Source organism: Pseudonaja textilis, chromosome 5 (assembly GCF_049901715.1).
Source record: "Pseudonaja textilis isolate UNSWEBS1 chromosome 5, rPseTex1.2, whole genome shotgun sequence".
Lineage (NCBI taxonomy): Eukaryota > Metazoa > Chordata > Lepidosauria > Squamata > Elapidae > Pseudonaja > Pseudonaja textilis.
The window spans coordinates 70,222,890-70,235,962 of NC_141994.1; the positions used below are offsets into that span (position 1 = coordinate 70,222,890).

General features: G+C 47.1%; 1 protein-coding gene across 2 annotated transcripts in view; it reads left to right on the forward strand.

The window, feature by feature from the left end:
* The first annotated feature begins 462 nt into the window (after positions 1 to 462).
* The window catches only part of SFMBT2 (Scm like with four mbt domains 2), a 51,466-nt gene continuing 38,855 nt past the window's right edge, over positions 463 to 13,073 (forward strand). The window contains exons 1-3 of one of the 2 annotated variants that reach the window (XM_087935321.1): positions 463 to 524; positions 9,104 to 9,259; positions 11,342 to 11,439. In XM_087935321.1, the coding sequence (XP_087791447.1) occupies positions 9,151 to 9,259; positions 11,342 to 11,439 (207 nt within the window). In that variant the 5' untranslated portion in view covers positions 463 to 524; positions 9,104 to 9,150. The remainder of the gene's footprint in view (positions 525 to 9,103; positions 9,260 to 11,341; positions 11,440 to 13,073) is intronic. The other variant, XM_026721583.2, reaches the window with a different exon arrangement.

Here is a 13,073-nt window from a genome sequence, read left to right on the forward strand (position 1 = left end):
CCGCTTAGAACCGGGTTTATTCGCCTCCACCAAGATTTGGCCGCCACACCTTTTCACACGTGCGCGCTCACTTCTTGGGCCCCCGGGCCAGAACTCCATGGGAGCCGTGGGTCGCGCCCCGCGGAATCCTCGCGCTGGGTGGGAAGGAGGTTTCACTCTTTTTCTTTTTTCTTTTTTTGCGCAAAGCAAATTTGGGCTCAGGGGCTGCCAAAAGGAGGCCCGCCCGCTCCCACTCCTTCCCTCCCCCCCCACACACATATATACACACGGGGAGTCCCCCAGCCCCAGGAACCGAGCCAAGCGCGCGCACGCACAGACACACACACACAATCACACAATCTCACACACACACATGCGCAGTGCGCGGATGCCATATTGGAAGAAGGGTGTCGGAGGGGGAAGAGGAGGGGAGCCGCGCGCGCGCGCGGGGAGGGCGGGGGGGGGGCTTGGGGGGTCTCCGCTGTTTTCTGGTTTCCCTCCCCAGCCGGAGGGCAAAGGAAGCGAGGATCGCAGACTTGGCGCAGGTAAAAGGTCCGCTGGCCCGAAAGGACCAGCCGATGCCACGCGGGACGCGAGGTCTCGGGTGGGAGGAAAATGCCTGGATGGCGGGGCTGGGTTTGGTGGTGTGTGGTTTTTTTTCCCCTCCTTCCCCTCTTTCTTTCTCTCTCTCTCTCTTTTTTTCCTTCCACGATTCCCTTTTTTGTTGGCGCAGATTTATTCCTAGCCGAGTTGCGGGGAAGGGGAGATCTGTCGAGTCCGGGCCGAGGAGGGAAGGGGGTGTCCCAGGGTCTCTCTCCCCCACCCCACCCGCGTGGGGTTCGGGGTTCCCCTAGAATCCGCCCGGCCGGACGCGCAACCAGCCACCCCACCCCCCGATTTGCGCAGGAGAAGCGCGGGCGCCCCTTTTGGCTCCTTGCTCCGGGTGGCCGCTCCGGCTGTCGGGAGACCCGCAGCCTCCCTTTTTAGGCAGCCCTTTTGGGGTTAGTTCTACCCGATCCACAGCAGTGGGGACCCGATCCAGAGAGGGCGCGCCCAAATCCACGCCTTTAACTCCCCGACTGCGGGAACCTTGCGCGTTTTGTTCTCGGGAAGGAGAAGGAAGGTTGGGTTGAAATCTGCAGCCCCTCCCTAACTAGGAAGACACTATTGGATCGCCTCTGGCGTGCCGCGCGCGTCTCTTTTGGATGACCCTCCTTTTCTTCTTCTTCTTCTTGAGTGGGTATGTTTGAAGGTGCGCTTTGGCGGTCTCTTCCGAGTTGACAGGTGGGAGCCAAAGCTGATTTCCCCCCCCCCACACACACACACACACCTTTCCAGGTGTGTTGGATTACAGTGCCCATCATCCTTGGCTCTCGGGGCTGGTGGTCAGGAACGCAGCAACCGCGGCTGGATATGGTTTCTTGGAGGAAAGTCAAATGGGGAGGACGGTGTGAAACCGGAGGGGCTATGGGGGCTAGAATGACTCGTCCCCACGACGCCCTTAACCCGGAAAATTAAAGACACTAGGATGCGTTCGCCCAACTGCGCAAATCTTAATTAGTTCTGAATTCTGTTTAACATTTGGCAGCGGGGGAGGGGGCAGGGGGGAAGAAACTTAGGTTCGCACTCACCCCGGCTGGTTTTGTGAGCTCCGGAGTGTCCGTGAACCCAGAAAACGGTCGGTTCTGTAAGCAGAAGTGTGATGTGTGAACGCGGCACATTACACGTGCACAAACGCATCTCCCCCCCCCTCCAACTTGCAGAAATAACCCCAAGAGCCACCGTTTTTATGAATGGTATGCCCTGCGTGGAAAAAAACGCTTTATTTTAACATGGCGGGCTCAGAAAAACGGGAAACGAGCACTCTTACTAAAAGGAGAAAAGGGAGAGAGAGGGGGAGCAGGAATCTATCCCTAAGTCAGTTCAATTTCTGCTGAGTCCACAAGAGCGAGGATCGGGACCGTGTGGTGGGAAGTCGCAGGTCGCGATCCTAAAGCGTTTGTCGCTTCCCAGTGGAACTCGCTGGTTTCCATCCTGGGACTCGCTCACATGTTCTGGCGGGGCGAAGGGATAACCGCGCTTCGGGGAAAGAGGCAAGTTACTCGGGCGTAACATAATTCTTTCCCCCTCGTTGTTAAGCTTAGTGCCCTTGTTTTCAGTTAGAAGCAGGGGGGCGAGTTCACACGACCCTCTAAACTAGACTGACTTGGAACGAGTTGGGAGAACTCGGTTTTTTGGGATTAGGGTCTGATTGATGCCCACCAAGCCAAATTGTCAAGGCGTCTCCTAGGAACGTAGGAATGTGACTTTTGGTTTAAAGGCAGGTTTAGACGTCTCCTGTGAACAAAGAATCGGGGCAGGATTGAAGCCTTAAAGTGGGAGCCTGCCGGCTTTTTTGTTTCAACCACGATCTCTAGCAGATTTCCAACAGTCGCTGCCTCTTCCCTTTCCGTGTTTTACATGCCAAATATTCTGAAGATTCGAAGAAGGGTCTCCCGCTTGGGCGGGGGGTTGGACTAGATGACCTACAAGGGTCCCTTCCAACTCCGATTATCTGTTAAACGCATCACACCAGTGCTGTGACTCTGGACCCTATTCACACGACTCTTGGGTTTGGCGGGGTGTCTTAACCCAAGCAACTGGATGGGGGGGATTCACGGAGTCGTGTGAATCCAGGCGAGGTCTCGTTTTGCTTCATGGGATTTGGGTGGGTTTATTAAATAAATAAAACGGACCGATTCTGGCCCCCTTAAACTGGGATTAAGTACCTCTTCGATTGGGACTTGATTTTCAAGTAAATCCAGGTTGTAAGAAGTCCATAGCAGACATCCAGTAATTTTGGAGGCAAAGGTCCAATTACAGTGGTATTTGGAGCGGTGACCACGTAGAAACCCCGGGCTGAGAGAAAGTAAAACAAACCCAAAGGTGCTTTTTATTTCAGGAAGGCAACTGGACTTTCTTGGTTTTTTTTAATTTTTTAATTTTAAACATATTTCTCTTCTCATCCAAGAAGCTTCTTCAGCTCTGACAGGATTGTGAAGAATGGGTTTATATTCCTTGCAGACAGCTGGTCATTTGCATCCTTTTAGAGCAGGGGTCTCCAACCTTGGCAACTTTAAGCCTGGTGGACTTCAACTCCCAGAATTCCCCAGCCAACTTCAACCTGGGAGTTGAAGTCCACCAGGCTTAAAGTTGCCAAGGTTGGAGACCTGTTTTAGAGGGTCGTTGAGGCCACTTGGAGGTTTATCTGTGTCCTCAGGGTCGCCTAAGTAGTGCAAATGGTTCCTGTAGTTTGCCATTCCCCCCCACCCCCGGAAATCCATTCCTACTCCCAAACCATTGCAAGACTGTCCATCCCAAATTGTGTAGTCTGTCATTGTGTAGAAGTGTATTGTGTAGTCTGTAATCCCAAAGTCTGTGGAGATTTCAGTCCTCCGGGTCGTGGTTGCCCCAAAGGAGTACCGACTCTACAGACCCGGGGGAAAAACCGCTTCGATGGCGAAGTGCAACGAAGGAGACTTTAACGTTGGCTTAGCTTGTCTTGCAAACGCTAGAACTGCAATCCTGGCGGCCAAATGTTACGGGCCGCTTTTCTTTCCATTTCTGGAAAGCGTGTTTGGAAGGGAGGGGGGATGTCCGGGCCTCCTGCGCGCATCCGTAAAAATGCGACAAGGCGCCGGGATCGCTTCGAGCGAAGAGATCGCTGGCTCCCGGCAGAATGCAGAGGCGGGGCGGAACTTGTGTTCACACAACCCGCAAGATCAACGCGTTTCCCGAGTCCGCAAAATAAACCGCCTTGAGGGCTGGGGAGCTGGCAAGGCTGCGATGAACCGATAAAGCAAGCCAGTCAATTCCCCTCCGGCGCATGATGGCTTAGCGCGGGGTCGTTAGGATTGGGGGTTTGTAAACAAACGGGGCGGTTTATCCCCAGACGCGAGAGCGAAGCAAAGCGGGTTGGGCGCGCGGCGTGGATTTGCTGGGCGCGATCCCGCGTCTGCTCTTCGAGGGGGGGAATCTCCTTCGGGAAGAAGACCGCGTTGGTTTGCAGTTGCCGCGCCCGTCTGAATCCAGGATTCGACCCAAGCTTGTCTCGGAGAGGCTGGTTCGGCTTCTCCCGGGTTGGGAAGACGGGCTTCTCAGGGACGGGGAAAGGGGCCCGAGAAAGCGGCGGAGGTTTGAATTGCGCGCGTCCCCACCAGCGCGTTGCGCAAAACGAGCCTCCCTTTTTGCAAAAGAAGGGCGGGAAGGCAGAAGCGGGGACGGGGTCGTGTGGTTGGAAAACACGTGTGTGTGTGAGTGGGGGAGGGAGAAAGAGAGAGAGATCAGAGAAAGAGAAAGCATTGGAGACGTGCTAAGTTTGTGTGGAGAGGGGAGAACACACTAAAATAGCACTTGCACTTGCACTTAGGCTTATCTACTGCTTTATAGTGCTTTACACAGTCACCCAATTGTCCCCAACAATCTGGGTCCTCATTTTACCCACCTCAGAAGGATGGAAGGCTGAATCAACCTTGAGCTGGTCAGGATCGAACTTTTGACAGTGGGCAGAATCAACCTGCAATACTGCATAATGGGTGGGAGGGAGGGAGGGAGGGATCCAGCTGGCTTTCATTCCTACCAATAGCACTTAGACTTATATACCGCTTCACAGTGCTTCCCAGCCCTCTCTTAAGAGGTTTACAGAGTCAGCCTATTGCCCGCAACAATCTGGGTCCTCATCTTACCAACCTCAGATGGACAGGAGGCTGAGTCAACCTTCAATACTCCATGATGGATGGAGATAGATAGATAGATAGATAGATAGATAGATAGATAGATAGATAGATAGAGGGATCCAGCTGGCTTTCACTCCTAGCGATAAGACATATACCGCTTTCCAGCCCTCTCTAAGCGGTTTACAGAGTCAGCCTCTTGCCCCCAACAATCTGGGTCCTCATTTAACGACCTTGGAAGGATGGAAGGCTGAGTCAACCTTGAGGAGGTCAGGATGGGGTTCAGCGTTTTCTAGTTCCAGATATTCTGAGCATATGTTGCATTTATTGATTATAGATTTTTTTTAATCCCGCCTTTATTATTATTATAACTCAAGGCAGCAAAACATACCCAATATTCCTTCCTTCTCCTGTTTTCCTGTTTTATTGGGATTGAAATCAGGATATTGTAGCATAATAGGAGGTTAGGTGAAGCAGATACCAACATATGCAGTATTGTCCAAACTGCAGGTGGTCCTTGACTTACAACAATTCATTTAGTGGCTGTTTGAAATTACAGTGGCATTGAAAAAAGTGACTTATGGGCTTTTTTCACACTTATGACCATAGGAGCATCGTCATGATCACGAGATCAAAATTCAGTCCTTCGGCAACTTGACTCATAGTTATCATGGTCGCAGTGTCCCTTTATTTATTGACAACCACGTTAATAAATGATCAACTGCAGTGATTCAATTATGAGAAGGAAGTTTGTAAAACGGGGCAAAATTAACAACTGTCTCACTTAGCAACAGAAATGTTGGCTTCAATTGCGGTCGTAAGTCAAAGATTGCCTGTAAACCTGCTTATCTTACCCACCCTGCTTTTCAAATTTAACTTTATTCCAAGATTTCTAGACATTGTTGTCTGCAAGGCCAAAGGTTTTATGCTATTAATCCGGGATAAGTAATTATGGCAACTTTACCACAAGACCTGTGGACTTCAACTCCCAGAATTCCTGAGGCAGCCATAGTTGCCCATCCCAAGATCAGGCTGGCTCAAGAATTCTGGGAGTTGAAGTCCACAAGTCTAGCTGCTATCTAATCCGGCTTGCTAAAAAAAAAGGTTGTCTTCGACTTACGACCACAATTGAGCCCAATTTTTCTGCTGTTAAAGTGAGACATATGTTAAGTGAGGTTTGCCCAATTTTACCACCTTCCTTGCCGCAGCTGTTCAGTGAAGGTTGATAAGTCAGTCACCTGGTCATTAAGTGAATCCGGCTTCCCCACTGACTTTGCTTATCAGAAGGTCGTAAACGTGTGGCATTGGGACATAGCAACAGTCGTAAATATGAATCGGTGGCCGAGCGTCTGAATTTGGATCCCAAGGGAATGCCATGGAGGTCATAACTGTGAAAAACGGTTGTAAGTCACACTTTTCAGGTGCCGTTGTAACTTTGAACAGTCACTAACCAGACCGTTGTAAGTTGAGGATTACTTATAGACTGTTTGAATAGAAGTTTTAGGTCTGTTAATAGAGAAGCCGTACATTCTTTCTCTCACGCCGTCCCATCTATTGTAGAACTCTGTGACACTATTGCTCTGCTTGTGCGCACACACGCGTGTGCGCATAAACACACACACACGTTTGCGTATCACAGCTATGTGCACGCTTGGGAAACGATTCCAAAGAACCAATGCCAGCACAGCACTTTAGACTTGGCTTGATTTCCTTCCAAGCCCTTTTAAAAGAATCGACTCATTAAATTGCAAAATCGATTCTTAAAGCGGGGTCACAAGTTTTCCAAGTCAAAGCAGCCAGAAATTCCCAATCATCCAGGTCATCGTGGTCCCAAAAGTGCTTTTCAAAAGACAAAGAGACTTTCTTGGTTTTTCAAGGGGAAAAAAAAAAACCCAAAGGTCCACATTTAAGACTTATGGACTTCATATTCCCAAAATTCCCCAGCTAATATGGCTGGCTGAGGAATCCTGGGAGTTGAAGTCCACAAGCAGTGGTGGGATTCAAATTTTTTTTACTATCGGTTCTGTGGGCATGGCTTGGTAGGCGTGGCAGGGGAAGGTTACCGCAAAATCTCCATTCCCTCCCCCACCCCACTAACCTGCTTTCCAGCTCCGTTCTCCTGGGCAGGGCAACCAAAGATGACCCAGCCAATCAGCTGGGACTCGGAAGGCGGAGAATAGATGGGGGTGGAGCCAGTCAGAGGTGGGATTTGCCGGTTCTCCAAACTACTCAAAATTTCCGCTACGGGTTCTCCAGAACTGGTCCAAATCTGCTGAATACTACCTCTGTCCACAAGGCTTAAAAGTTGCTGGGTTTGGACCTTTGGTGCAAAGCATGCAGAACGCTAATGAGGGATAACGCACAACCAGCATTTCTCTTGCTAACCATGACTGTGGTTACATGAATTGCATCTGATTTGATGATCTGTTGTTGTTTTTCTAATTGCTGCAGTTGATTCACATAGTTGTTAAGCAAACGCAGCTCTACGCTCCCGGGGTGGGACCAGTGACAGTCATAAATGCGAGAACTGGTCGCAGGTGTTGTAACCCACATTACGTATCTGATATTAGCACAGTTGAGAAAGTCCAGAAATATTTCACAAGAAGAGTTCTCCACTCCTCTACTCGTTGTAGAATAACTTATGCCACCAGACTTGAAATTCTAGACCTAGAAAACCTTGAATTACGCCGTCTTCAGTCTGATCTAAGTATGGTATATAAAATCATACATTGCAATGACTTACCTGTCAATAAATACTTCAGCTTCAATCATAACAATAAAAGAGCACAAAATAGATACAAACTCAAGGTTAACCGCACCAAACTTGATTGCAGGAAATACGACTTCAGCAACAGAGTGGTCAATGTCTGGCATACTCTACCTCAGTGGTCCCCAACCTTTTTTGTGCCACGGCCCGGTACCGGCATCACAAAATGATCCGCGGCCCGGTACCGGCATCAGCACGCATGACAAGGCAAGGCGAGCCGAGCGACTGGCCAGCCAGCCGTCCCCCGCTTCTCCCCGCCACCTTCAACTCCTCCTTTGTACCTTTGTCGATGGGCTTCGCTTCGGGACGGCTTCGGGACGGTCACTCGGCTCGCCTTGCCTTGGGTGCTGAAAGAATCCTCGCGCCTTAGTTTCATTCAAAGCCCCCCTTCGATGAAACTAAGACGCGAGGATTCCTTCAGGACCCAAACGCCGCTTTCCAACTGGAAAAGCTCACCAGAAGCACTTTCTCGTCAAACAAGATGGCGGCGCCCAGCAAACCGGCAGCCCGGTAGGAAATGTTCCACGGACCGGTACCAGTCCCCGGCCCGGTGGTTGGGGACCCCTGCTCTACCTGACTCTGGTTTCTTCCCCAAACCCCAAAACTTCAACCTTAGACTGTCTACTATTGACCTCACCCTTTCCTAAGAGGTCTGTAGGGGGTGTGCATAAGTGCACCAACTGTCCCTGTCCTATTGTTTCTTTTATTTTTCTTATATGTACCCTTTTCATACTCATAACTATGTATATACTTATACCTATTATCTTGTAAGTGATTGATCAAATCAAATCAAACTTTGAACCGTAGCTTAACGCATGGTGATAAGTCAAGAACTATCTTTATGGAGCACTTTGAAGGAGTGGCTTAAAACTCTTCAAGTTGCCAAAGTTGAAAAACATTGCTTTAGGTTAGGGAGGGGCAAGGGTCAAACTTGATTTCATGGAGGGCTGCATCGGGGTTGTTTTTGACCTCTAGAGGCTGAGGTGGGTGTGGCCACTTGACGTCACTCATATCGAGGTGCCTGTGGCGGCCCAAGGGCTCTGCAGCGAAAACGGGCAGCCGAGCTCCGTTTTCGGCTTCAGTGCCTTCCTGCAGCCCTCTGCCAGTGAAAATGAAGCTGGAGGGGGCCACAAGTGGCCCTCCCGAGTTTCATTTTCACTGGCAGAGGGACCACACCGCGGCAGCCCGGCAGAGGTGGTATTCAGCTGGTTCTGAGCAGTTCCGGCAAACCAGTAGCGGAAATTTTGAGTAGTTTGGAGAACCGGAAAATCCCGCCTCTGACTGGCTCCACCCCCATCTATTCTCTGCCTCCTGAGTCCCAGCTGATCAGCTGTGTCTTCTTTTGTTGCCCTGCACAGGAGAACAGAGCTGGAAAGCAGGTTAGTGGAATGGAGAGGGAATGGAGATTTTGCAGTACCCTTCCCCTGCTACGCCCACCAAGCCACGCTACGCCCACCAAGCCACGCCCACAGAACCGGTAGTAAAAAAAAATCGAATCCCACCACGGATCTTGAGTTTGACATCTCTGGGTTAGGGTATCCGATCCAAAAGTCCCCACGTTTTGGATTCACGAAGGAAAGAACCAAAGAAAAAGATTTTACAATGAGAAAAGTTTCTTTTGAGGTTCTTGTCTTTATTTCTACAGGAATGTCGTTCTCTGGGAGAAAGAGCAAACCGAGTTTGGCCTGAGTGATGGAGAACGGGAAACCTCTGGTCCTTAAGATGGACGATTCGCATCGCCTCCCTCTGGAAAAGTATCCCAGCCCAGCAGCTAATGGCAACAAGGAAAGCTCTCATTCAGGTGCTTTTTAACATATTTCCGTATCAACGTTGCAACTTTTTAAAAAATCCAAAAAAACCTCACACTGCCTTTGAAAAAGGGACAGCCCGAAACTCCATCTCTGATCTATTTATATATCCTTATCCCATCTGGTCGGAAACAAGTTTGTCCAACAGTGCGCTTGAAAAATGCCATTTTTAAGGCCTACATGTTTGCGAATGGTGCTTTTCGATTCCTGTGAAATAATAAGGGGCACTAAAGGAGTTGTTGTTGGTCTGCTTTTTATAAATCCGCCTGAGGAAGTTGTTGCTTTGGGCACTTTTGTCTCAACCTTTTTACAGTCCTCAGGGAGCCTTGACGATTGATGTTTTCCTTCCGTTGCACGAGAAGCACGGATTTTAAAAGCTTAGCAAAGCATATTGCTCAAAGCTCAGTTGACAAGGTGGCTTCTGTGTTTCCAAAGATGAAGAGGCGAGCGAGAAAGTGTTCAGTTTGTTCTGTTTTCAGATCTTTTGCTTTAGCCAAACTTTTCTTGGAGGAGTTGCATTCCAAGGAAAGTTGCATTCAGAAGAAGGAAAGAAAGGACAAAATTATTCATGATATTGAATGTATACCTGTATCTAATCCAGCGTTTCTCAACCTTAGGAACTTGAAGAAGCTGGCTGGGAAATTCTGGGAGTTGAAGTTCACACATCTTCAAGATTGAAAAAAAACTGGTGCAAATATTGCCTGGATCTGCAAGGGCTTCAGATCTGCTCACCCAGACCTAATAATTCATTACTACCATCATACTACATGGCAAATACCCACAGAATAGCATCTGCTCAGGCAGGAAAGCCTATACTATTCCAGACAAATGGCTGCTCAATTGTTGACCCACTTTTCAGTCCTTATCACCCATGGAAGTCCCAAAGTTAGGTGCTTTTCCAAAAAACGACTGGACTTCCTTGGGTTTTTTTTCCCCTTGAAAATATTTTTTGCTTCTTATCCAAGAAGCTTCTTCATTTCTTGGCTTCTTGAATGAGAAGCAAAATGTTTTCAAGGAAGAAAAAAAACCCAAGAAAGTCTAGTTGCCTTTTGGAAAAACACCTATGGGACAATCACGCTAACCTTATTTTATATAGTTATACTATCTTCTTGGTATAATAAAAAACGTAAAGTATATAATGCAACATAAAGTATATAATAGAATAACAGAATTGGAAGGGATTTTGGAGGTCTTCTAGTCCAAGCCCCTGCTTAGGCAGGAAACCCTACACTACTTCAGACAAATGGTTCTCCAGTCTCTTGTTAAAAGCCTCCAGTGTTGGAGCATTCACGACTTCTGGAGGCAGGCAGTTCCACTGGTTAATTGTTCTCACTGTTTGGAAATTCCTTCTTAGTTCCAGGTTGCTTCTCTCCTTGATGAGTTTCCACCCATTGCTTCTTGTCCTGCCTTCTGGTGCTTTGGAGAATAACTTGACTCCCTCTTCTTTGTGGCACCTCCTCAAATGTTGGAATACTACTATCATGTCTCCCCTAGTCCTTCTTTTCATTAAACTAGATATACCCAGTTCCAGAAACATTTAAGGCCTTAATGTTCATAAACATTTAATATTAATACCAACTTATTTTACTGTTTTATCTTTAAAGGTTTAAGTTATCCAAACATAGCGATAACAATATTTTTTATTATTTAGTGCATGCATCTACAGAGGTCATGGAATCAATGATATGTGACATTAATAACACACATTGTACCTACAAACACAAATATAAGTTTACGTAAAGCATCAGCATAGACATGTTTTGTAGACTCTTCTGAAAAATTGCTCATTTGTTTGTTTCTTATATGACTATTTTCGTTGGTCGCAGAATAAGATGTTTAGACTGGATTTTGGTTTTTGCACAACTATGAAGTCCTTTGTAAGCTGTTCGGAGTAAAGCTGCCTTTTGCAATTGACAAGTTGGGGTTTTGTCAATTCCAATAACGTTTGTTTTATTTTTATTATTTTATGGTATTATTTGCCACTTATCTTGTTTCAGAACGTTCAGGATTCAAAGCATTCAAATCATAAAAGATAATTTTTTTAAAAAAAGTTTAATCATCGTTATCATTTAAAGCAGATGAAAGCTCCAACCCTGAAGAGGCTGGCTTCAATTGGGATGAATACCTGGAAGAGACAGAATCTACAGCAGCTCCACACTCCTTATTTAAGCATGTAAGTCAGAACGGTAGGGTTTCTAGTCCTCATTGAGATTTTAGAAATGGGTGTCCAAAGTCTGACAAGCAGCACAATTGTGTTTACTTAACAGAAATTTCTGTTGCATTCAGGAATTCATGGTCTACCCAATGCGGGCTACAATTCCCCTTATCTCTGATCATTGTCTGCTGGGTCCTGATATTTGAAATTGTACAGAGTTTCTAGTCTTGGTTTAAATAGGCAAGAAATGGGAAAAGGAGCAGACCAGCTCAGTTAAGAACCTAGAAAAAAAAATAAGCTTAAATTGGCTGGATAGAAGCCAATTTTTTTTCCTGCAAATGCTCATCCGTGAAATTAAGGCAGAGAAAAATAAAGAGGCACACATATTCAACTTAAGTCTGCAAATTAGTGGAAAAAATGCTTTGCAAAGTTTAGCCTGGGAATCTTTAGTTTGGCCAAATAGACAGTTGAAAGGCATCTAGCTGGCATCACGGGAAATTGATCATGGCAGTGTTAAAATTCAAACCTCTATAATAAAATAGAAGAACATATTTGAACAATAATGAGGCCTTATTAGTGTAAAAAAAAACCCGAAGACTCGCGTGGTATTTTTGAACAAATTGGTTACAGCTTTGGTTTTTGTGATGCTGTGATGACCCGGGGCGTGGCACAAAGGCAACACAGTCAGATAAGCAATAAGAGTCCCTTTATTATCTCCAACTTTGCCCCCAATATCTAGATTACCTTTTGGCTGGAGAAAAACTCTCCCAGGAACAGCCCTTGACTGCAGAGAATTAAGCCCAAAACATGAGCAACACAAACTGTAATTTAAAGTCCAAACAAGCCAAACTGAAGTAATTAGTTTGGCAGGACAGGAGCAAGAATTTCAGACTTGAAGGCAAAACTCACACAGTTGGGAAGATGCCCGGAACACAGATAAGCCATGACAACACAGGATAAAGTCACGTTTGCTCCCAGCAGCCTGCCGCATGCAGCCTGCCTTTCTTATCAAAACTGTCTTCCCAGCTGGGGCTAATGAAGGGAATCAGGGCCCTTTCCTCCCCCGTAAGCCACGCAAACCATGTTGCTCCCTTCTCCATTCCTCCCTGCGTGCCCTAGGATGAAGAGAGGGTGGGCCTGGGTCTTCCTCTGAATTCCCTCTCCCTTGCTCTCCCTCTCCCCTGCTCTGCCCAGCCGGACTTTGCCCTTCCCCAGTTTCCTCCACAGCCAAGGGAGCCACACTCCCATTCCCTGTCAGCTGTTCGGCTTCCTCCTCGGATTCAGACTCTGACGGGCATGACAGATGCTGACAAGTCTTCATCTGTGTTTTTTTTTTAAAAAAAAGCTTTATAAATGTATTTTCTATTACTGATTACAGTGAAATTTCAAAATAGATGAAAATGATGCAGCCGTGGTAATTCAGTAAAGGGTACACAATGATGACTAGAATGAGTTAATTATTCTGTCTTTGTAACCAGTAGGAAAGAAGAGTGAAAATAGAAAGGAACAACAATAATTATACACATCATACCTTCCCCTGTATGTATGTCTGGGTGTGGTTTCCATAAAGTGTGACTATTTCGTTGTAATTATCTTTATGTAATCTACATCTGTACAGCAGCCCTGGACTTTCGATCACAATTGGATCTCAA